Source organism: Trichechus manatus, unplaced genomic scaffold (assembly GCF_000243295.1).
Source record: "Trichechus manatus latirostris isolate Lorelei unplaced genomic scaffold, TriManLat1.0 scaffold00104, whole genome shotgun sequence".
NCBI classification, from domain to species: Eukaryota; Metazoa; Chordata; class Mammalia; order Sirenia; family Trichechidae; genus Trichechus; species Trichechus manatus.
Window position 1 is genome coordinate 8,333,084 of NW_004444040.1, and position 25,768 is coordinate 8,358,851.

Below are 25,768 nucleotides of genomic sequence, written 5' to 3' on the forward strand. Positions count from 1 at the left end.
GAGAAGAAAGGCCTGGTGATCTACTTCTGAAAATCAGCCAATGGAAACCCTACGGATCACAAGGGTCTAACCTGCAACCCATCATGGGGATGGAGCAGGGTTGGGCAACACTTTGTTCCTTCGTGCATGACATATCACCATGAGCCTGGGGTTGCCTTGACAGCAGCGAACAACAACAAGGTGGCCACTAAAACTAATGTTGCCCACAATGTAATGATATGATAGCTTCATGGTTCCCAAACTATACGTGCAAAAAAACAGCACTGCAGGTCCGGCAGGATATTTTACATTTTTGAAGGGAACAGCAGTACTCGACCTGTGTCCAACAGTTTGCTAATCACTAGCTTGAGGTCATTGAAATTTCAACATTAAATTGCACTATAGGCCTTTTGATGACATCATCAAACACAGAGCTATGTGTCTGGTCATTGTCATGATACAAAAAGCAAGTCCCACGGGAAAATCAATGAGGAACAGGAAATGAGCAAGTGGTGTCTAATCTGACTCCAAGGTTGAAAAACGTGTATAGTGCCCAGCAGATCCATGTATCTCATTAGTGCCTCCTTTGAGAAGGGAATAAAATATTTTTTGTTCTTTGAATTTATGTGTATTATTTGTTGAAACAGCTACTAAGTTGTTAGGACAAGACTACTTACTAAGGTCTTGAGCAAACCACTGAATAACAGACTGGTTAACTATTTCTTTTTGCTGGGGGTGGGGGATGACAAAATTACTAAGATCTTAAGAGTGCTACAAACCAAGAAAGTTTGGCAACCTAGCACTAGGTGAAAAAAAAATGGAATCAAAACTGCAACACATTGTAATCAGTCTTGCTTTTCCTAATGGGTATACGTGTTAACATTATGAAAAAAATACATCAAAATTCAGCTGTGGGTAGTGGACGGATGACAAGTGTTCCTTCCCAACAGTTTTCTATACTTGCTAACCTGTTTATGGAGAATGAAGTTCCCTAGGTGGTGCAAATAGTTTGTGCTCGACTATTCACCTAGATTGGTGGTTTGAACCCACTCACTGGTACCACAGAAGAAAGGCCTGGCAATCTGCTTCCATAAAGATCACAGCTAAGAAACTCCTGTGGAGCAGTTCTACTCTGTAACACCTGGGGTCGCCATGAGTCTGAATCGACTTGACAGCAACCGTTTTTTTTTTTTTGTTGTTGTTGTTTTTTAATGAAGAATGGGTATTACTCTCCCATGCTGCAAAAAATGTAAAGGCTATTAAAAATGATTCCCATTCCCCAAAGGAGCAAATTTGCTTCTACAAATAAAAATACTTGCTAAACATACCACCGAGTTTCATTTTTGGGGTAGAAGGTGTTACTGCACCCTGATAACTTCTCCAGCCTCCCCCTCTACATACGCAGATCTGGCTGTATGACACTGAGGTTGTGAAAAAAATCCTGTCTCTACATGCATCTCTTCTTGGTGTTGCTTAAAAACACTTCCCTACTTCCCAACCCTGCAGCCTTCAGGACGTGAACTTGGCTTGGGGTTTCCAGGAGCTGGGGCTTCTCAGTCTAACAGCTGATGCGTCTAGTTAGATGCTGTAGACTAACAAGGCAGGAAGGTGGAGCCTGCAAAATAGCAGATGCTTCTCCCAGCGCCTGCTTCCTGGGAGAAGTAACGGCCTGCAACATCCTGCAGGTTCGAGGTGAAAAATCTCATTGGAAACTTGCCCTTAGGAAATTCACATCTGAAAGCACGCCTAGGGGAAAGCAATCTGGAGGGTTTTGCTGTGAAATTGACAGACTCCTGAGAACACACATTTTGTGTAACTTTGAGGGTTACCTATAAAATTGTTCTGGATAGTATTCTTAAAACAACTGAGACATACAGATACAGCTTTGTTTTATCGATTGTGAGGGAAAATAAACTCAAAATACTGCTTTCCTTCTAAAAGAGGCAGTTTTCAATATACTTCATACCTGGGATAATTGGAGTTGTTTCATTCATTTTTATTTAGTGACTGCTAATGCTTTAAATGAAGCCCTGGTGGCACAGTGGTTAAAAGCTAAGACTGTTAACCAAAAGGTTGGCAGTTCGAATTCACCAGTCGCTCCTTAGAAACCCTATGGGGCAGTTCCACTCTGTCCTACAGGATCGCTGTGAGTCGGGATCCACTCGACGGTAATGGGATCTGGGTAATGCTTTAAATGCAGCAGACTGTTAGTCCTCACACCAGTCCTACAAGGTAGTACTATCAGAATCCACTTTAACGGACGAGGAAACTGAGGCACACAGAAGTTGAGTGACTTGCACAAGGTCATCTGGCTAGAATAGCCATATGGATTTCTCTTGGGTGGTCTGGCTCCAGCGGGTTCTTAAGCAGGACACTGTCACTGCCCCTTTGTAAAGTTATTATCTAGGTGTATCCTTTGTTGTTGTTAGCGGCCTTCAAGTTAGTCCCCAACTCACGGCAACCCCATGCACAACTGAACAAAACACTGACAGGTCCTGTGCCATCCCCATGACCATTTGTGGATTGGACTGTTGTGATCCATAGGGTTTCCACTGACTGGTTTTCAGAAGTAGATCACCAGGCCTTTCTTCCTAGTCTGTCTTTGTCTGGAAGCTCCACTGAAATCTGTTCAGTATCATAACAAGAAGCAAGTCTCCACTGACAAGACAGGTGCTGGCTGCACATGAGGTGCATGCATTAAACACCAATATAAAACTACATTCTTTTTTTTTAATAAAAAATTATACTTTCCCTAAATTTTCTACGAAGTCATTCAGTTCTCAAAGCTTTCATAAGAAAGTGTGTATAACCCTATTATGGTATATTTATTATATTGTCATTTGTCTTTACAAGGGTATCTCCCCCACTAGATGGTGTGTACTGTAGGGATGGCGACCAGATGCTCTTTTCTTTAGAGTTTCAGTGCCTAGAACACAGTAGGTGCCCAATACATATTTGATGAAATATGTAATAAAATGAAAGCTGGTGACTTTCTGGTAGCCCACGCCTCCTGTGCTGTGCTTGTACTCCCGCAGCCCACCCTACAGGACACCTGGAGACATTGCTTGTACATGGTGAGGGGTTCCTGAGCTCTCTACCTGCGGGTGTTCTCTGGCTGTTGCGAAATGCTTAGACAAACACGGGACAGGCTGGAGTGGCTGGGTGTTATGGATTGAATTGTGTCCTCCCAAAATATCTGTTGAAGTCCTAACCCCTACACCAGTGAATGTGGCCTTATTGGGGAAACAGAGTTGTTCCTTGCCGGTGGTGGTGTCAGTTACCAAGGTCAATCAGGAGTAGGGTGGGTCCTAATCCTAATCTCATTTGAGTGGTGTCTTATATGGAAATAGGGTACACAGGAGGAAGACAGCATGTGAGGATCCATCTACGTGCAACCATGGTGGTGCAGTGGTTAAGAGCTCGGCTGCTAACCAAAATGTTGACAGTTCAAATCCACCAGCCGCTCCTTGGAAACCCTATGGGGCAGTTCTACTCTGTCCTATAGGGTCGCTATGAGTTGGGATCCACTCAACAGCAGGGGGTTTACAGGTCCTACCATTGTGTGTTGGGGGCAAATGACTGGTCTCTTTAGTTTTACAGGTACACAGATGGAGAGGAAAACTGTGCTCAGCAGCTGCACTTAATAGATTATGCCCAGGTACCTCATCCACACCTGATCCCAATTTAGATGATAGGTGTTTGTAGTTGGATGAGACTTAGGGACTCTTGGGCTGGGGTGAATATATTTTGCATGTGGAAAGGACATTGGGGGCCGGGACAGGCCCTAGGCTGACCCCTCAATGATTTCTGTCTCTCGGTTTTCATGCCTTTGTGAAATCCCCTCTCCACTGAGTGTGGTCAGGACCTGTGACTTGCTTCTAACCCAAAGAACATGGCAAAGGTGACAGAATGACACTCCCACAGTTGTGTTATATTACATGGCAAAGGTGAAGGGATAGCACTCATGTGATTATGCTATGATATATACATAAGATCTGAGCAGACTAGCTTTTTCTCTCCTGCTGACCTTGAAACAGCAAGCTGCCATGAGTTGTACAGCTGCAAGGAAATGGGTTCTGCCAACCGCACAAATGAGCTTAGAAGTAGATTCTTCCACAGTCAAGTCTCCAGATGGGAATGAAGCCCAGCTGAAACTCTGACCGCAGCCTCGTGAGACCTTGAGCAGCGGACTCAGCTAAGCTGTGCCAGACTCTTGAGACAATTGCCATGAGATACTCTGAGATAACTGTCAGCAATACGTAATTAATTGTGTGTTGTTTTAAGCCCCTAAGTTTGTGGTAGTTTATTGCACTGCAATCAAAAACTAAAACAGAGGTTCTCAAAAGGTGATAGAGTGTTTATAGCAAACTCTTAGACCAGTGCCATTTTGGGCATAGCTTTTTCCAGTAAAAATTTAACCTTTAAGTAATAGTTGTAGCATCCTATTAATTGGATAGTGATGTGCTGCTTGGGAATTATCAAAATGCTAGATATGACACTTGTTTCAACTAGGTCAATAATACGGTCCTCACATTTAAAATTACATACAAAATGGTAAAAACCATGGGATTTGACAGCTCCACCAAAAATCCTATAGCTGTCATCTTAGTGCCCCAATTTCTATAAGATGTTATGGGAAAGATATGAAATCTTTTAAGTTCCAAGCCTGTGCGGGAGTTGCAGAGAGCCACATGTGTTCTTCTTTTGATTTAGAAAGATTATTTTCAGTTAGGTCATCACTGCAGGGAGAGAATAGCTGGGCAAACAAGGCATTCCTGAGAATATCATTTCACTTTATACAGAATTTTCCAGTTGTCAAGGCACAACTAGTTCAGCTCTCAGGAGTTGAGAGCAGACCACTCTGTGGGAAACCGACACAGGCCTGGAGAGACATTTCTGATCCAAGGGTTTGCTGTTTGACCTTGAACCTGACCCACTCAGGGAGCAGCAAGGCCATCGTGGGGAGGAAGTGAGCAGCTAGAGTTTGAGTGTTGGCTCGTTAGCTTCTTGGTGCACTTTCACTGACAATGCCGTTTAAATATTCTGCCTAGTTCGCTTGAGAAGACTGTCTGGATTACGTGTCTCATGAAAGACTTTGCAAAGAACTCTGAGTACAACTAGAAAATAAAGTCACACGGCAGCAATAATAAGACATTGTAGTCAGAGAAGCTTTTAAAATGACATCCTTGCCAGATTCCCAAGTGGGTGAGAATTAGTGGGCTAAACCTAGGCTTTCTAAATGTAGGAAATCAGAAACATTCCTTATACACAGAAACAATATCTGACATAACTCTGTGGCCTTGGGAAAAATCACTTCATCTTCCTGGGTGTAAGTTGTATCATCTGTTAAATGAAAAAAGAGGCCTAGGTAAGAAGTAAGGGATTTGTTTCCTAACTCAGCATCACTTATGTGTGCAACACTTTGCCATGCCCAGATAAATTCCTGTCATTGGGAATGCAGGTAGTGTGGGGTTATAAGCTTGGGCTTTCAAATCAGAGAGGTTTGGGGTTTGAATCCTGGGCCTCTTCTAGTGACTAGCTGTAGAACTTTCTTATACTTAGAACTTTGTAAACTTGCTAAGCCTTGCTTTCCTTACCTACCTGATAGAGTTAATGCCACCCACTTGAAAGGCTGATATGAGGGTCAAGTGAGATAGTGTATCAGTCAACTTGTGCAATAATGCTGCATAACAACCCCCCTCCATGCCTCATTCAGTGTCATACAATGAGGATAGGACTGGGGGGCTCTGTTTTGAGCCGAAGGGCTACAGATGGGCTGGGGTGACTCTACTGCATCTGCCTCTCAGTCTTCTGGAATCACTGAGCTACTCAAGGCATGTTCTCATAATCATGGCAGAAGTGCAAAGGGAAAGCCCAGTCATACATTTCAAGCCTTTGCTCACATCACGCCAATGGCCAAAAGTAAGGCACATGGCCAAGCCAAAGTCAAGGTGTAGGGAAGTACACTCAGCCCACGTGAGGCCATGATGAGGGAGGGGGATGAAGAACTGAGTTTAATAATTCAATCCACCACAGATAGTATACATGAGGCACTTACACAACACACCATCTGGTATACAGGGCCATGATTGATAATTGACAGCTCTGATTATGATTTTTTTTGCCAACTTTCACTAGGCCATCAATCTTCCCTGTGCTACCTGAGGCAAAATACAAAATTTCTCCCGCCCAAAAATACCACCATTCTACTCACCTGCCTGATATTGCAATATCAGGTTCTCTCCTTGGAATTATGAATCTCCTTCTCCTATGGTCTGTCTTTCAAATGCAAATACTTTGGGAGGGGGCATACATGGTAATCCTTAAACCATTAGGGATGAAAGACCCAGGAGGAGGGGAAAAAAGGGTCCAAACGCAGCTGAGTCTCTGATGTTAGGTTTGAGTCACTTAGAAATTGGGTCAACCTGAGCTTAAGTTTGCTGAAACTTTGAGAGGAAATGTTAAACTGGCTTAATAAAGCACTGCAGTAAAAGAAAAAAGGTGGTATTTATAAGCTGTTGATGTCAATTTTTTTTTATTTTGAAAGTGGTATGTGTCTGTATGAGAAAGAAAGAGAGAAGGAGAGAGAAAGATTGACATTGATTTAGATATTTGGGGGGTGTCTCAGTCATCTAGTGCTGCTATAACAGAAATACCACAAGTGGATGGCTTTAACAAAGAGAAATTTATTTTCTTACAGTCTGGTATCTACAAGTCCAAATTTAGGGCATCAGCTCCAGGGGAAGGCTTTCTCTGTTGGCTCTAAAGGAACGTGCTTGTCATCAATCTTCCTCTGGACTAGGGGCTTCTCCGCACAGGATCCCCAGGTCCAAAGGACGTGCTCTGCTCCCAACATTGCTTTCTTGGTGGTATTAGGTTCCCCTGTCTCCCTGCTCACTTCTCTCTTTTATATCTCAAAAGAGATTGGCTTAAGACACTATCTAATCTTGTAGATCTTATCAATGTAACTGCCACTAATCCATCTCATTACATCATAGTGATAGGATTTACAACACATAGGGAAATCACATCAGATGACAAAATGGTAGACAATCATACAATACTGTGAATCATGACCTAACCAAGTTGACAGATATTTCTGGGGGACACAGTTCAATCCATGACAGAGATGATATTCTGACATGGGGCATGTTAAAATTCTAACCTCGTTGATACAATGGAAAACTGCTTTACAGAAGTTTCCAGATTTGGTGAGGTCATAGAAATGAGAATATATGATAAATCTGGCTTTAGTTTTGGCTTTCTCCTCTTTTTTAGAAAAAATAAGTTATCTTCCCCAGATCTCCTGAACCTAGGCAAGTGGAAGGCTTTGGGGCTGGAGCAGTGTTTTTCTTCCACAACCTCTGTGGCAGGTTGATGGTTGGGAAGACATATTGAAAACAGAAGGAGGGATTCCACAGGATAATAGGCATCAAGCGAGTTCTGAGAGTCCAAGCCTGTTAGCCTCACTGGTTTTGCAGGTGTAGAAATTTTAGAGATAACGTTAGCAAAGGCTTAACAACCTGCCTTCCCAGGGAGATCCCTGGTTCTGATCTTATCAGGCACTGCTGCAGTCCTTTTCAAGCTGTGTTTTTGATGAGAGGTTTTAAAATCTTGGTAATGTGCCCCAAAGCTTTCATTTTATAAATTACATTTTGCTTTTCAATAAAATCAGTGCTCTTTATAACACGTGCACACACATACTATTCTGTAAGAAGGTCTGTGTTTTGCTTACATGTCTTTTGATAATTATATAACTGGGAGGACCCCTGCATCTCAAATATTCACACCTGTTTAACTAATAGAACCCTAACAGTTGCAGGATTGTATCGCAAATCAATGTAGTTGGTACACTTTAAATTGGATCTGACCTTTAGACAAATCAATTCATTGTGTAATACAACAATTTCTTGATCTGAGACCCGTGTCCTTCCTGCATGGGAATTTAACAGAGTAACTGCCTCACCATGGCTAATAAAAGCCCCCTCCCCACCATCTAGTCCCTGCTTGCCCCTCTGACCACATCTCTCACTCCTCCCCTGGGCTCACTCTGCTCCAACCACATGGGCCATCTATTTCTCCTTTAAACTCCCCAAGCTCATTCCTGCCACAGGGCCTTTGTACTTGTTCTTCCTTCCAAAGGTAAAACTCTCTCCCTCCCGGGTCTTCTCATGCCTGGCTCCTTTGGCACCTCCACAGAAGGACTCCCCTCAACTACAGTAAATAGTTCCCCCACATCCTCAGTTACTTTGTATTATTACGATGTTTTATTTTGTTTGTAATATTTATTGCTACTGTCACTATGTTGTTTAATTATTTAAGTGATTGCTATGTGTCTTCTCCATGTGAATTCAAGCTTCATAACACAGGGACCTGACATTTCTTGTTCACATCTGCAATCCTCTCACCTGGAACAATGCTTGGTACATAGAAAACCAGAAAGAAAGAAAGAAAAACAAACAAACAAATTCGCTGCCGTCCGGTCGATTCCGTCTCATAGTGACCCTAAAGGATAGAGTAGAACTGCCCCATAGGGTTTCCAAGGCTGTAAATCTCTACGGAAGCAGATTGCCTCATCTTTCTCCTTCAGAGTGGCTAGTGGGTTCAAACCACCAACCTTCTGGTTAGTAGCCAAGTGCTTAACCACCGCACCACCAGGGCTCCTTGGCACATACGCAGCACTCAATAAATATCTGCTGAATGAATGAGTGAAATTTATGTAACATGTTCTAAGTTGTGGAGGTTTTAAGATGCAGTTCTCAGAAATGGCTCTGAGTTAACCAACAAGTGTTGGTTACGCAGGAGAAATTAAACTCAGAGGAAATAATAGCAGCAACGACAATATCATTATTCTCAAAAACAACACAACATGTTAGGCCCTACTTAGTCAGCATCTACCAGCTTGTTGGAGGTGGTATTTGTTATGGATTTGTGTCCCCCCCAAAATATGTGCTGAACACCTGACCTTTGTACCTGTGGGTATGATCTGTTTGGAAGTAAGGATTTTCTTTTGTTATGTTAACAAGGTCATACTAGTGTACAGTGGATCCTAAACCTGTTACTTCTGAGTTGTAAAAAGATCAGAATAGACACAGAGATACAGGGGGAAGACAGATGCCATTTGAAGGCTGTCTATAAGCCAAGGACCCCAAGGAACCAAGAATGCCCACAATTACCAACAAAGAAGGAATCGACACAGCTCGAGGCCCAGATTTGGACTTTCAACCTCCAAAAAGGTGAGAAAATAAAATTCTGCTCTCTAAAGTGTGGTATTGTGCTACAGCACTCTGGTAATACTATTGTAATCCTAGGAAGGTTTAAAACTAAGTATTATAGTGTAACCTTGAGACACGATAAAATACATATTGAAATAATGAGGAGATGAAGCAAAACTACACTACAATACTTTGTAAGAGGGTAAGTATTGGTGTAACAACACAGTTTCTAACCGTTCTATATCTTACGTGTATTTACTGTTTTAAAGTTCTACTCTGCCCTATAGGGTCACCATGAGTTGGAATCTACTCAACGGCAGTGAGTTTGCTTTGGTTTTTTTGGTTTACAGTTTTGTATGTGGTTGCTATGAGTCCGAATCCACTCGACGGCAGCGGGTTTGGTTTTTGGTTATATGGAAACCCTGGTGGCGTAGTGGTTGAGAGCTACGGCTGCTAACCAAAAGGCTGGCAGTTCAAATCCACCAGGTGCTCCTTGGAAACCCTATGGGGCAGTTCTATTCTGTCCTTTAGGATCGCTATGAATCAGAATCGACTCCACGGCAATGGTTTTTATCTGTTTTGTTTTGTATGTGTGCATTTACTCTTTTAAAAGTGTTTATGGTAGAGCAACTGTTAAGAGCTTGGTTGCTAACCAAAAGATCAGCAGTTCAAACCCACTAGCGGCTCCTCTGGACGAAAGACCTGGCGATCTGCTCCCATAATGATTACAGCCGAGGAAACCCTATGAGGCAGTTTTACTCTATCATATAGGGTTCACTATGAGTCAGAATCAACTTGACCGCACACAACAACAACATGGTTGAAGCAGCCAAGAAAACTTGATATAGTCAATATACGGTTTTTTAAAAAAAAATATTTGGGGGAATTTGAATGATATTTAATGTATAATGTAATCTGATTGATGGAATTAATTTAATAATTTGTAGGTAGCGGTTCCTGGGTGGTGCAAATGGTTAAGCCCTCAACTACTAGCTGAAAGATTGGCAGCTTGAACCCACTCAGTGGTGCCCCAGAAGACAGGTCTTGCAATCTGCTTCCGAAAGGTCATGGCCTTGAAAACTGCTATGGAGCAGTTCTACCGTGCACAAGTGGAGTTGTCATAAGTTGGAATCGGCTTGACGGCAGCTAACAACAATAATAATAGTAGACTAAATATAAGTAATAGAGTGCATTCTTCTCCACACGCTAAAGCCTCTTGGATCTGGCAACATAAGCTTGCAAAGGAAATATTAGCACCTCCATTTTACAAACAAGGAAAATCCTATTTAAAGAGGGTAGGTGACTTATCTAAAGCCATAACATTTGTAACTGGCAGATCTTGGATTCAAACTCCAGTGCATTGTCTCCATGGCCCTTTTCTCAATTTCTCAGCGCCTGGCTCGGGGAACAGCAGGACATTGAATTTGATGTTGTAAGAAAGATGCTTCTATGCTCAACATGGTATTTTAGTAGAATAGATGCAAAGGTAGGGGGAGGTGAAACTGTGCTGTTTTAAGAGGATAAAAAAATCGTGGAGATAAACATGAAAGGACAGAAGCCAGTCGGCCCAGCTGAAGGTCACTGCATGGGTTTAATATCACAGGCCACATACAGGCATGGGATGAGAAAAGGTCAGATGGGGCGGCCTGCAGCTCTCAGAAATGCTGGGACTTTTATTCAGTGAAATGCATGGCAGCCATTTGATACACAGTTTGAATTTCCTTCACGCCAACTTTGAGAAGGTAGAGGAAGCACTAAGAGAAATCGCCCGTCTAGACTTAATTCTGACCACAAGGAAGAGCATATGAGTGATACGGAAATGAGAAGGAACCATGGAAGCAATGGTTACCTGGGGTCAAAGGGCAATCATGCTAGAAGATGTCATATATTTGCCCTGTATTTTAGGAAGGCAGATTTCAAAAAATATTCAAGGAAAAGGAAAATCTCATAAAAATATGACTAAGGATGATAAGTGGCTTTAAAACTTAAATCCTGAATGCAAAATTGTGGATCATAAAAATGAGGAAGAAAAAGTAGAGAATTATACAGTAACTAAGGTGGATTCGTTCTTTAATGTGTTTTCAACATAAACTATGAGAGGGAAGAATACAAAACAGTGGTACAAGCCTTTAACAATGGTGTGGTGCCTCTATTTTATCTGTTTTTGTGAGGAGGATGGTTTTTAATGCAGTGGTCAGGGGCAGATGGTAAACAAAGAAAAGACGGGACTTCAGTTATTGAAGATTATAAACTACCAAAGATGACAGAGATAAGGCAAACCTACTCTGCCAGTTTAGCTTTGATTTCTCTATAAATCTTCAAACTAGAAAGAATAAAAAGAAGATTATTAGAAAGGATTTGAAGGCCTAATTCAAAAAGGAGATGATGAGTAAGGATCTGGGCATTTTAAATGACCTCAAGGCTCTTGTTTTAGATAAATTATATTCTACAGCACTGAAAATGGGATATTACATATAATGGTCTTTGAGAAAGTTGTAGAGGCTAGAAGATTACCAGCCAGATGGAGAAGGCAAAAATCCATATTTTCAGGGAAAAAAAAAGTGTGTAGTGTATAGTGTGCGAGGAGCAAACTGCAGAAGCCACAGATAACCAAATCTGATGTTCTACCAAAAAGATTAAATATAGAGGTTGTTGTGTAACTTATGCCTTAAGCCAACGCTTCTCAAACTTTCCTCAGGAGTCTCTGAAAATTATTGAGGACTCCAAGGACTTTGGTCTGTGTTATATCTATCAATATTTTCCATACTAGAAATTAACTCTGAAAAAAATTTAAAACACAAGAATGCAAAGTACACAAGCCATTCATTAGCTGTCAGAGTAATGATGTCATCACATGTAGCTTCTAGCAAATTCTACTGTACAATTAGGAGACAATGAGAGTGAGAAAAGCAAATGACACCTTCATATTATTATGAAAATATTTTTGATGTTATAGATTCTCTGAAAGAGTCTGAAGGACCCCAAATGCTGTGGACTAACTTTGAAAACTGCTGCAAGAAAACCTCTCACATGTGCCCAAGGAGGCATGAACACAGATGTCATGACAATATTATCTGTAATAGCAAATACTTGGAAATGTTCCTTAGTACAGAAATGGATAAATTATAAAAAGACTATAGAGCAATTTTACAATGAACTCATTTTCTATGTCTCATATGCATTTATCTCAAAACAGTGTTAAGTAAAAATGCAAGTTAACTTGTAAAAACGGCGTAGGGGCGGTATCTGACCTCCTCCAACTTCACAAGGAAGAAGGAGAACCAAGATCAATAGCCCAAGCCTGATTCCTAGGAGGTGGAGGTCTGACATACCTCCTTTCTCCGCCATCTTTACTAATTCTGACACTGACTGTCCCTTGCACAGCACTCTCTACTTCTCTGCTGGGTTCAATAATTCATTGCAATGGCCACACAGAACTCACAGACCATACTCACTATTATGGGGTTTATTAGAAAAGTAACAGTTACAATTTAGGCTTAGGAACACTCAGGATATGGTTCTTCCATTAGGACGGCCTCTTCCCAGCTGTGCTCGAAGGCATGCCTCTCCCTGGCCTTAGGCCTCTACCCAAAGGCTTCCTCTCTCCGGGGGTCAGGAAGCCCACTGTGCTGTCACCTGCTATGGGGTCTCTGCTGCCACTGCTTCTCGCTGGCTTCAGTGTTACAGCTCTCTCTCTCTGTTTCCTGCTTCCAGGAGCTTCTCAGCACAGGGATCCCGCGTCCAAAGGACATGCTTTCTGCTCCTGGCTATTCTTCCTTGGTGGTGGCAGGATCCTCCCCACTGCTCTGGAATTGGCTCTTCTTTAAGGCAGAACTAATCCCCTTGGTGGGCCACAATTACTCTATCACACAATCACCTGGGTGGGAGTTACAAGCCCACGGCTAGAAAGGCCAGACTGCCGCTGAGTCCATTCCAAATAGTAAGATACATTATCATTTGTTCATTTTAGGTAGAAGCTACAAAGGCAGTTCGAATCCACCAGCTGCTCCTTGGAAACACTATGGGGCAGTTCTGCTCTGTCCTATAGGGTCGCTATGAGTTGAATAGACAGCAACAGATCTGTATTTTTTAACACTTTTGTGAAAGCTTTCTAGGCTGTTACAGAGGGGAGCGTGATTCTTAAGTTTTAGCATCAATCGGCCTAGAACAGTGGTTCTCAAAATATGTTTCCCACTCACGAACATCATCTGCATCATCTGAGTTTGTTAGAAATGCAAATCATCCGGCCTACCCCAAGCCTACTGAATCAGAATCTCTGGGGTGAGGCCCAGCAATCTGGGATTTAACAATCCACTGGGATATTCTGATGAGAGCCCAAGTTTGAGAACAGTTGGGCAAGAACAAACGTGGCCATTCATCTTGCCCTTTAATGTACCTCATTCGGCAGGAATTTTGGTAATATTCCTTATGATATTCTTGTGGATAAAATGATGTTATACTAAGAAGGAGTTTCTTAAAGATACTTGCAAAGTGTTTTAAAGGGAAGCCCTCTCTCTGCTTGGGGTGTTCAGGTTATTTTGGTTAGCCTGCTTGGACACACGAATTTTAACTTTTGACACAAGTCCCAACTAACCTGTGGCTTCTGGTTAAATTTCTGAAATTTTGGATACCTTAGCCAGCGTAAACTTGTACTGATTATACATTATGTGGAAAAATTTCTTCCTAACTACCTAAATCAGTGGTTCTCAAAGTGTGGCCCCCAGTCCAGCAGTGTCAGCATCACCTTGGAACTTATTAGAAATGCAAACTCTTGGGCCCCACCCCAGTCCTACTGAATAGGAATATGTGGGAATGTGGCCCAGCATTCTGTGTTTTTACAAGCCCAGCAGGTGATTTCTGATGCACAGTATCATTTGAGAAACTGACCTTAAAAAAAAAAAAAAAAAAAAAAAAACTACATAGAAGAGGTGTTCTTGGCAAGCACGACATGCAATTTAAACAAAGTTCCGAATGTGAACAGCTGAAACTCTACCCAGTCAAAGACTGTTGGTTGCAATGGCAGATTCCTTCTCAGAACTAGCCTGCACGAAGCTTACAGACATAAAATACTAAGGACCGGCACTTTTCCACACCATAAAGTGCTATATACGTCTTCTATATGTTGTTTTTATGCCATGATCTCTTTTTCTCATTTTCCTTTGTCCATTTTAAGGGACAGTTGGAACAAATTAGAATTTTTGGTTTTACCTAACTTAAGTAACTTTGTCAAAATGTCCTTAAGTCCACACAACTCCATCTGGTCAGTTTTGTCTGTCCACTCCTACCATCTTATTAGAAGAATTGTTCTGACTTCTTTGTGGTTTACAAGATGTTGTTCTCAAGTGACTTGGAAGATTTTTTTCAGAGAAGGCATTTCCAAACAGTGGAATTACCCAAATTGCATGGCATACATTGGCCTCTTAAAAACCTTATACTTTACTTATTATAGAATCAGTAATCTTGCTCAAGATATGCCAATAGTACTAACTGCACATGTAGTATTTGGAGAGGAGATAGGAGAGTATGGTGAGAGTATGTGGTAGCAGATTTCTTGAATGTCTTGCAGTTAAAAACATTTGATTAACTTCATTCTTTCTGAAGGAGATTCAGTCTAGCTGAATCTAGATTGAAATTTGCCATTCCTTATCATTTTTCCCCCTGTGGCAAAACTGTGCCTAAAGTCCCATTTGCAGAAATCTAGAGCTGGTTCTATACTTGAGTTGCATTCCCCAGTCATCATCCAGTTAGCATTTAAGTGTGTATAGCAAGTGTTTTAATTTCATGGAAACTGGCTGCTCAACCATCTGGCGTCAGGGTTAGAAAGCCCATGATGTGAGTAAGGAGAATCACAGGGCTCAGTATCTCAAAAGTTAGGAAACCATGCTTCAGTCCTCAGTGGGGCTGACAAATTCTGCTAGAAGGATAATAAGCCAGCCCATTGAAGGGATGGAAAGAAACAAAATAGAAGGTTCTTTCCTAAGTTCCAAGTCCACTTGAGCAGGGTGAATTATCACTGAGCATGGGAGTATCTTTATTAATTGCTAGCCAGGACCTGCTAGGACTTGGATGAGTAAAAATCCATAGTGAAATAAATGATACTCTGTCCTCAACCAGTAACAAACACTCTTTAACAAGGTAGCACACATCCTGGGCTATTAGCTAGGATAGTACACTAAGACTGCTTCCTTCTGGAATATTCCTTATCCAGTGATAACTCAACTCAAGGGTAAAAAAATAAACCCTAGTTTCACTTGGGCATTTTTCATTCTCCATGATGGTCAACAGCAGAGGACTTTTCTGGGCACACTGCCCATTCCATTTTCTGAGTTTCTGTAAAAATTCAGGATATAAGAAAAATAATGAAAGTAAAAAGTATATTCTTTCAAATTCAAAGTTCTTTTTAGATATGGGCCATCCTATTATTTGGTCATCAGTGATGCATTAGCCGTCAATTCTCTTAGGGAGAAAATTATGTTCAATTGTAGGATAGTGTCCAATATTAACCAGTGGTGTTGGTTAATTGGTCAGTTTCTATTGAGCATCAATCAATACCTGTTTAAAATGGGAGAGTCCTTTTGTTGGAAAGAACAGACCCATATCTTCAATACCAGAAAAGAATGAACAAGATTACACCTGAATAATGGAAGCACAATTTTAATTTAGTCAGTTCAGGTGATATAAGTATTCCGCATAATTTCTCAGCTATGATCTTTTTTTTCCATCCTTTTAAAAATTAACCCAATTATGTTTTGCATATCACTTAAAATATTTATTCAATATTCATTTTAATTCAGCATAAAGTATTCACATAGCTCAGATATCTACAAATACAATGAGCAAGAGAAGAATCTGAACTTAATGCTTTGTCTGGATTATGAAACCCTGGAATGGTTGACTGGATAACATAATGATAAACTTAAACTATGGTTTAACTCCTGTAGACGGCTTTTGGGCCATTATATGATGGTCTATGGAATTCTTGTCATCCTGAGGTATAGAAGGAAACTGTAATAGCTGGATTTTCTTTACAGTTATTTGGTGTATCTATAAATATATTACATCTACCTTCTGCTTTAATGTAATGATTTTCATGAATATTCCTTACCAAAAATCTACCAGTCATTGTTTGAGGTAAATTATATCCTATACTAGGGCTCAAATTATTTGCTTTTATTTGAAATGGCTCTATTGTTGGCTATAGAGACAAATTACATATATATATATATATATATATATATATCAGTAAGGACCAGTCCCTAGAGAAGGACACCATGCTTGGTAAAGTAGAGGGTCAGTGAAAAAGAGGAAGACCTTCAACGAGATGTATTGACACAGTGGCTGCAACAATGGGCTCAAACATAGCAACAATTGTGAGGATGGTGCAGGACCAGAAAGTGTTTCGTTCTGTTGTACATAGGGTTGCTATGAATCAGAACCAACTCAACGGCACCTAACAACAACATATATATATATATATATAATTACTTATTGTCAAAATCTGGTAGTTCAAAGTTCTGTACACAAGAAGAGTTTAAATTTTCTGAGGGAGAATGTAAAACAACCAAAGGTTGTCTAATATGATGTTTAATCAGAGGTTACTGCCAATATATTAACCAGAGAGGACGAGTAATATTCTTCAGTGTAAAGACAAGCAAACACCATTTAAAGTAGAAATAAACTTTCCTATCTTGTGATTGCATTTCATGTATCTGATTAAAAACACTCAGATCTGAAAGCTAAGACACCTTTTCATGTGCTGCAATTTACCATACGTGGTGAATATTATAATCACTGAAGCATGATTGGGCATAATTTGTAGTTTTTTTTTTTTTTAAATACACAGTTTAGGCATTTTTGTTGCTTGCCCATAAACATGGTACACTGTATCAAATAAGGACATGCTTCTTAAGCCAATTTAAACATGAATCTTCACCATACCTTCATGGGAGCCAGTTGGATGGGCGTGATGCACGAAGGGTCTACCATGGGCTTCGGCCTGTTGGCTGTATCTGCTAACAGGCTGTGCCACTGCTGGGGGAGGCCGGTAAATTTCTGTTCTTGTGGATCAAACCCAGTATGAACCCTGTGTTCAAAGTTGGATGGGCCAGATATTTCAATCTTTTTCTTTTTCTTTCCAAACATGATGCAAAAACCTAGGAAATGCAAACAGAAAAGAGGCAGCCATTTATATCTTGCTAGCAGAAGACTATAGGAGAATTATTGCTAACTCATTCATATTTACATCTTTTCAGTTATTCCTCTCTCTATACTAGCTGCAAAAGATGAAAGCTGGAGTTTCAAGGCGTAGTAGATTAAATATTTTCATTCAAATTTTTTTGTTCCCTCTTTGCACTTGCCATGTTTCAATGTGGGTGGAGTATAGTTCTCTGCTCCGTTGGCCTTGAGACTTGACTATGGAATCCGCTTTGACCAATGGACTGTGGATAGAAGCGACAGTGCACCGGTTCTGGGTGGAGGTTTTGGAGGCATTGTGTGTTTTTTCTTTCCCTCTTGTGTTCCTGCCACTTGCCATGAAGATCTCTCCGGTAGATGGTGCTACCTCAGCTTAGGTTCTGGAAGGAGAGATTCATGAAGCAGATATATTCTCAGCCTCCAGTCTGGAGTCCATCCCAGTGTTATGGATTGAACTGTGTACCCCTAAAATATGTTTTGGTATCCTGATCCCTATACCTGTGGATGTAATCCTGTTTGGGAATAGGGTTTTCTTTTTTATGTTAATGAGGCCATATCACTATAGGGTGTGTCCTAAACCTAATCACTCCTGAGTGATATAAGGAGCAGCATAGACACAGAGACAAGTGAGCACAAACTAGCAAAGATAGATGCAACATGAAGATCACCAAGGAACTGAAGAATGCTGGAAGAGACAAAGATTTCCCCCCAGAGCCAACAGGGACAGAACTTTATCCTAGTACCCAAATTTGGACTTCTAGCCTCCTAAACTGTGAGAAAATAAATATCCACTAGTGGTATTTCTGTTACAGCAGCACTAGCAAACCAAGACACCCAGGCAAGCCCAACTGAGCCATAGTTGAGCCACAGCCAAGCCATAGCTGGCTCATGAGTGAGAAATAATTGTAAGTAAGCCATTGAGATTTTAGACTTGTTTGTTACCTGACACCGTCAAAGCAAAAGCTGACTAGTACATGTGTGCACTTAAAAAACGTTTGTATGGAAAAAAATATTGTATACTTGAAAAATGGGATTAATAATTATACTTACCACAAAAGTTATTATTAGGATTAAATGAGAAAACATTTTTTAAGCACTTTGAAAAGCACTTGGCATAAAGTAAATGCTAGTTGCTTTAAGACATTACATTTTGGAATAGATTGTTACATGGAAAAATCTAATATACCAGTGAAGACCTGATTATCAGTTAATACCTTGCAACTTCAGATGCTACTATCTGGCTGGATCAGGGTCTGGGGCATTTTCAGTGTCCAGGAAATTATACAAAATAAATGTCTCTACATATTACTTCCCAGGAAATTTAGTGAAATTAAAATATGTTAAAAACTATAACTTGGTCATGTGTTGGTCTAACATTTAGTTAACTTTAGACATGACAACTGTTTAAACAAGAGATGGACATTATTTCAGAAAAGTCATCAGAGAAGAGCGCTTTTGCCTGTATTTATACCTGAACAAGCACTGAAAATGCTAGCCCAATTATTTTTAGAACTGGAATAGAAATGTGCAACTATTCTCCTGATTGTAAATTTCCCGGTGGTTGCCATGCCATTCAAGTGAAGGTATGAATGCAAAATATCCGTGAACTGATACTTTTCCAGTTTGCAAAATAAGATTGTTGTGGAGAGGAAACCAACGGCTGAATTATTCTACCTGCACTTTATCTTGTGATACTTTACAACTGTAATTTAAATTGTACTAAATACAGTTTTGCATTTCTAGCAAGGCTGGGTTAAAGGGTTATAGAGGGAGCAACTTAAAACGCAAATAGAAAACAGTCTAAATCCTAAAGCAACATTGTTTTGAAATCCACACTTAACTAAATGCAAAGACAGAATTGCCAAGAAGTATATAGTAGGATCCCATTAGCAATGGCCGTTACCCTGGAGGCAACGAGGAATCCCACACCCAGGTGACACAGATAGAGTTCTGGTGCCTTTCAGCATCATGCAGCAGAGCAACACATAGTTGGGAAGGGAAGATCTGCTTGGTAGATGGTTTCTTCTCTCTGATACGTTCATGCTTAGTCTGTATCTATCACAATGTTAACCATTCAATGCATACGATCCCATTTAAAGCTCACGGTAATCCTAGGAGGAGGTGTGTTTGGCGTCCCAAGATCAGCCCAAGGTTTGATGATTTGCTAGGAAAAATCACAAGATGCAGCATATATTCATATTTATGGCTATGATTTATTACAGCAAAAGGATACAAAGCAAAATCAGCAATGGGGAAAAGAGAAAAGGTACATGGGGCAAAGTCCAGAGGAGACCAGACGCAAGTTCCCAAGTGTCCTCTCCCAGTGGAGTCACACAGGATGTACATAATTCTCCCAGCACTGAGCTGTGACAACACATATGAAATGTTGCCTACCAGGGAAGCTCATTAGGGACTCTGCCCAAGGTTTTTATCGGGGACTGGTCAAGAGTACACCCTCTTTCTAGTATGTACCTAAAATTCAGACTCCTAGAACGAAAGCAAGTATTCAGCATAAACCATATAGTTTTCGCAAACAGTTTAGGCACAGTGAATATTTCTTATCCGGGAATGGTGGAACCCCTCCCAAAATCTAAGTTCCCAGATGCCAGTCATGGGCCAATCTTGCAAGCAGGTCTTTCTAAGGTAAGCAGTCTCAATCCTCCTATATTAGTCTTTTTATGCACAAGAATTGTTATTATCATCTCAACTTTCTAAAAGATGCAACAGAAGCTCAGAATCCAAGTTAGAAACTGGCAAAACTGGAGACCTAGAACTCCTAAGCACATGCGTTTTAGCTCATAGGACCTAGACCTATTTTAAGCATGTAGGTGTGTGAATTTATAAGGTAAATTCTGATTGTTTTTAATTTCGATAAAAGTCCAACTTACTAGAGTTTTACATTGTCATTTTGCTCACTTGTTCTTTCACTCAGCAATATTTACTGAGCACCTACTCTGTGCTGGGCACTGTTCCAGGTACTTGGGACACAGCAGTGAACAAATCAGATACAGTGCTTGGACTCAAGGAGCTTAAATTCCAGACAAGTCACACCAAGTCAATCAGAGAGAGATGAAGTACTTTCGGTAGTAATAAGCACTTTGAAGCCAAAGGCAAGAAGATACAGTGTGATGTGAAGTGCTGTGTCCTGTAGTGTGGTAAGAGAAGTCTTCTCTAAAGAGGTGACATCTGAGCAGAGACCAAATGAAGTGAAGGAGCCTGTGAACATCTGGTGCATAAGCTGTAGGCAGGGCAAAGAGCAAGACCAAAGGCCCTGAGGTGGAGTGTGCGTGGCATGCTTGAGAAGCAACGGAAAGGCAATGTGGCTGGTATGATTCATAAGGAAAGAGGAAGGGATAAGGAGTCTGAGGGATAGCAACGACTAGTTCATGTAGGGCCTTGTAAGTGATGGTAAGAACTTTGGATTTTAGAGCAAGGAAATGTTATGATTTGATGTATGATTTAAATGAGTGTGTGGAGTGAATGTTGTGTGGAGACTGGGAGTTGAGAGCAGGAGAGAACACAGAGAGAGCATGACGAGGCCATGGCAATAGTCCAGGAGGGGTATGATGGCAACAGTCCAGGAGGGGTATGATGGCAACAGTCCAGGAGGGGTATGATGGCAACATGGACTAGGGTGATGGCAGCGAAGTGGTAAGAGGCAGTCAGACTTGGGATACCTTGTGAAGCTACACTCAGGTGGAGTTGATGTAATTTGTGAGAGAAACAGAGACATCAATGATGACTCCAAGGTGGTTCCATTTATTAAGATGGAGAACTATGTGAGAGGATAGGTTGTGGGGGAAATCAATAGTTCATTTGCGTACACGTCAAGTTTGAGGGGCACATTATGCATCTGAGTCACAATACTGAGTAAACAGTTGGATATGAGAGTCTGGAATGTACGAGAGGTCTGGGCTGGAGATGTATGTCAGCATATGTTGTTGTTGTTGGCTGCCTTGGTGTCAGCCCCTGACTCATGGCAATCTCATGCACAATGGGATTGGACCATGTGATCCATAGAGTTTTCACTGGCTGATTTTTCAGAAGTAGATTGCCAGGCCCTTCTTCCTAGTCTGTCTTAGTCTGGAAGCTTGTCTAAAACCTATTCAGCATCATAGCAACACGCAAACCACCAGTGACAGACAAGTGGTGGCTGTGCATGAGGTGCATTGGCCAGGAATCAAACCTGGTTCTCCTGCACGCAAGGCAAGAATTCTACCACTAAACATCACTGTCCCACGTAATATTTGAAGATACAGGACTAGCCAACGGCACCAAGAAAATGAGTGTTTTTAAAAGAGAGGAGAGGTCCAAAGACTGAGCCCCCAGCATTAAGAATTTGGGAGATGAATATTCTTCAGCAAGGGATACCGCAAAGGAGAGGCCAGGAAAATAGGAGAAAAACCATGGCGAGTGGTGTTCTAGATGCCAGTGAAAAACATGTTTTAAAAAGGAGGGAGTGATGAATGTGGTCAAATATGGGTGAGAGGTTGGGTGAGCTGAAATTGAAAACTGGATTGAGAATAGACCATGGGATTTTCAATGTGGAGACTACCAGTGACCTTGTTAAGAGTCTTTGGTAAGGTGGTGGGAAGGAAAGTCTATTGTGAGTGGATTCAAGAGAGAATTGGAGGCAAGAATGTGGAGATAGAGAGGATAGACAATCCACTGAAAAATTTAGCTGTAAAGGAGAGCAGAGAAATGGGGGTGATAGAAATATGTTTTATTCTGTGACTCCTTTCTAGGGTCAAGTAAAATCATCCTCTAATTCTCTTATACAACTACTCCCTCAATTTCAATAAACAACATGCTCCTAATCAGGATGAGCCAAAGTGTAGGGTTCTTATGAGAACCATGAGATTGTATGACTTTTAACTCTAGCCTTGGCTTTTCTAATGAAAGAATAAATGTTTTAATTCTTGCTTCGATGACAAATGAGGGGGTGGCCAGCAGGGCTTACAGTGTCTGGATAGAATGGGAACTGTGCAGGTTCTTCTCAGTTGGCATCCCACCAACCCTTTCCTTAGCCCAGGGTTCAGTCTCTGTCACTGTGCCTTGGAAGATGGTTTCTATAGCCTATATTACTAGGGTTTCCTTACTTTAAGCTTCCAGTTGTGTTTGACCAATGAGAGGCACTAGTGGGAGAAGAAAGAGGTTGGGGTATTTATCCCCCTAGTTTTCTCTGTGCCTCCCTGAGATTCCCCAACAGCTACAGCTCCTACTGGGGGCAGTCCCTCTTTCCTGCCTCCAGCTCTTGTGGGCTCCAGAAACACGATCCCCTCCCCTGGCCCCTTTACGACTAGGTGTGATGGAGATTTCCTGCTGCTGCTAGCTGATGAGTTCTACTACATCTCTTACTGATTGTCAGAACCCTTTTGTAATGTGCCTTCTGGTTCCTGCCAGCACTGTGACAGTACATACTTGTGACAGGCATACTTGTAGGGTCCATGGTCCCCACTGACCAGGATTCGCCAGCAATTCCTAAAGGGTTGTCAACAAGAAGCCACTACCCATCTGAAGGGACTGAACTGTCTATTAGCCATTTGGAGACCCCCTGCTTCATGTGTGCACCATTCCATAACTCTAAAGGTATTTTCATTTGTTTTTGTTGTCTTATTTTTTACTTTGGGAATACAGCTTAATTTATTCAAAAAAGCAAGATGGGAATTCAGTAAAATTATTTTCTTTATGAAATCATCTAAAAGATAAAAAAGTTTTATTAAAAACCCTCTCAGGATCCATGGGCTATATGGTTGTCCACCCACTTTTTCTAGCTCTCAGATTTTTTGGGAAGCCGTTTTCCTAATGATAGTGCATGCTGCCTCAAGGCAGGGGCCTTTATGACTGTTGAAAACTGAAAACAATGGGTGTTCTGCAGATTACTATTTTACAGGGTACTGTATGAGGTGTGTCCATTTTTGGTAGGCAAAATAGAAAATTTTTTTGTAGGAACCCATATGTCCCAGTGGACTCCAGTGGAACTCTGTGATCTTCAGGGTTCAAATTAGTGGGACAACATATTGTCCCACTGGACTCTAAGGGTAGGCTTGTGAAAGGGGGCAGGAAAAAAAATTCATACTACCTACCAAAAATTCAGACACACATTCAGCATGCTTCCATTAATGAAAACATATGGTATCAACAAAAAATTCAAAGCAGAAAATAATAGGGTCTTGAAAGGGATAAACAACATTATTGCCTCCTCAGGAAACCTGATTTGTCATTAATTTGGCACTGTGGTTAAATGCATGGGCCCAAACTGACTGGATCTGAATCCCAGTTCTGATATGCCTATTAATTGTGTAATCTTAGGTAGCCTACTGTCATGGATTGAATGGTGTCTCCCAAAAATATCTGTCAACTTGGCGAGGTCATGATTCCCAATATTGAATAATTGTCTACCATTTTGTCATCTGATGTGATTTCCCTATGTGTTGTAAATCCTATCACTATGATGTAATGAGATGGATTAGTGGAAGTTATATTGATGAGATCTATAAGATTAGATAGTGTCTTAAGCCAATCTCTTTTGAGATATAAAAGAGAGAAGTGAGCAGAGAGACAGGGGCACGTCATACCACCAAGAAAGCAGCACCAGGAGCAGAGAGCATCCTTTGGACCTGGGCTTCCTGCATGGAGAAGCTCCTAGACCAGGGGAAGACTGATGACAAGGATCTTCCTCCAGAGCTGACAGAGAAAGCCTTCCCCTGGAGCTGATGCCCTGAATTTGGACTTCTAGCCTACTAGACTGTGAGAAAATAAATTTCTCTTTGTTAAAGCCATCCACTTGTGGTATTTCTATTATAGCAGCACTAGACGACTAAGACACTGAGTTAACCTCCTTTTGCCTCAATATCCTCATTTGTAAAATGGGAATAATATTAATGTCCTGATTCAGTTGGTAGTTGTGAAGATTCAGTGAAATAAGACTTATGCCTGGCTCATAGAAATGATCAATACCTGCCTCCCCTTAGTATTCAGTATTGGTTTCCTTGGCCTAAGTTTTTAGGAAATAGAGTAGGAAGGTCTTAGAGTTAGTACATATTCTACTAGCCTGGTCCAACCAGAGGCTCAAGTGCCATCACCCATCAAGTCAGGTGGTTGGGAAGGTGAAGAACAGCATTTACTTGAACATTACAACAACTGTAAGTTCCAGTATTCTTCAGCCTTTCATAACTCATGGCTCTGTCCTTTGTCCCATCCATGGTAGTGTTTTTTAAGATAATAGCATGGATATGATCCAGGAGCTTAGACCTGCATGGGATGAAGTACTTAACAGAGATAGGCCATGTTTAAGATTGGGTAGAGCAGGGAAAAGATGAACAGGGTTGGAGTTCACCTATTAGATAATCTTTTTGTTGATATTCTCCTTCCCATCTTAAACAGCATTGGTCTAATACAGTTATAGTCCCTGGGTGGTGCTTGACTGCTAGTTGAAAGGTTGGCGGTTCAAATCTACCCAGCGGCACTTTAGAAGTCAGGCCTGGTGATCTGCTTCAGAAAGGTCACAGCCTGGAAAACCCTATGGAGCAGTTCTACTCTGCATGGCAACTAACAATAACAATATACTTCATCTTGAACTTTTGGCTGTTACAACTAATGAAGTGTCTGCTTTTCAAGCTCTACAGTTGAATGATGAGTTAATGTAATTACTGGACTATTAAGGTTTTCAGTCATACACATAGCTGGTTACTAGAAGGAATAACACCACAGAATTTAAAAAATGGTATTTTTAATGTACATTTTAAGAGTGATTCTTTTCTCATTATCTTCCTCATAAAGACATTTTTCTTTTCGTAGCCTCAGATCTATTTTTAAAAACTCGGTAAATGTAATAACGGATATTTAAGTACTTCAAAAGTGCCTACCTGTGTTCAGACTATTTAGGTTTAATGACTGGCCTGTCACTGGTAGAAGAAAGATGACTGTATGAAAAACCGTACTGCAGAGGGGATGGCACTGACCACACCACTCCCTTGTTGAGATGTCATTGCCCAGATACACATCTGTCATAGCCTCAGAATCATGAGCAAAAGATTCACCAGGCTTTTAGTTATGATGTTTTTAAGAAAAAAATAAAACATAGATTACACATTTGGGATTCAGAAGTAAATATAAAAAACTTGGGATGGGTTCATTTATATTCTACAAATAAAGCTGTTTGCCAGCCTGGTACTGGTACAAGGACAGATACATTGACCAATGCAACAGAATTGAGAACCCAGATGTAAATCCATCCACCTACAGTCACCTGGTCTTCGACAAGGGCCCAAAGTCCATCAAATGGGGAAAAGACAGTCTTTTCAACAAATGGTGCTGGCAAAACTGGATATCCATCTGCAAAAAAATGAAACAGGACCCATACCTCACGCTGTATACAA

At 41.0% G+C, this 25,768-nt stretch overlaps 1 protein-coding gene across 1 annotated transcript in view; it reads right to left on the reverse strand.

Moving 5' to 3' along the window:
• Positions 1 to 25,768, reverse strand: part of PAK5 (p21 (RAC1) activated kinase 5) — a 208,306-nt gene that overhangs the window by 111,972 nt on the left and 70,566 nt on the right. The window contains exon 2 of the mRNA XM_023737566.1: positions 17,133 to 17,347. Coding sequence (XP_023593334.1) covers positions 17,133 to 17,336 — 204 coding nt within the window. The 5' untranslated portion in view covers positions 17,337 to 17,347. The remainder of the gene's footprint in view (positions 1 to 17,132; positions 17,348 to 25,768) is intronic.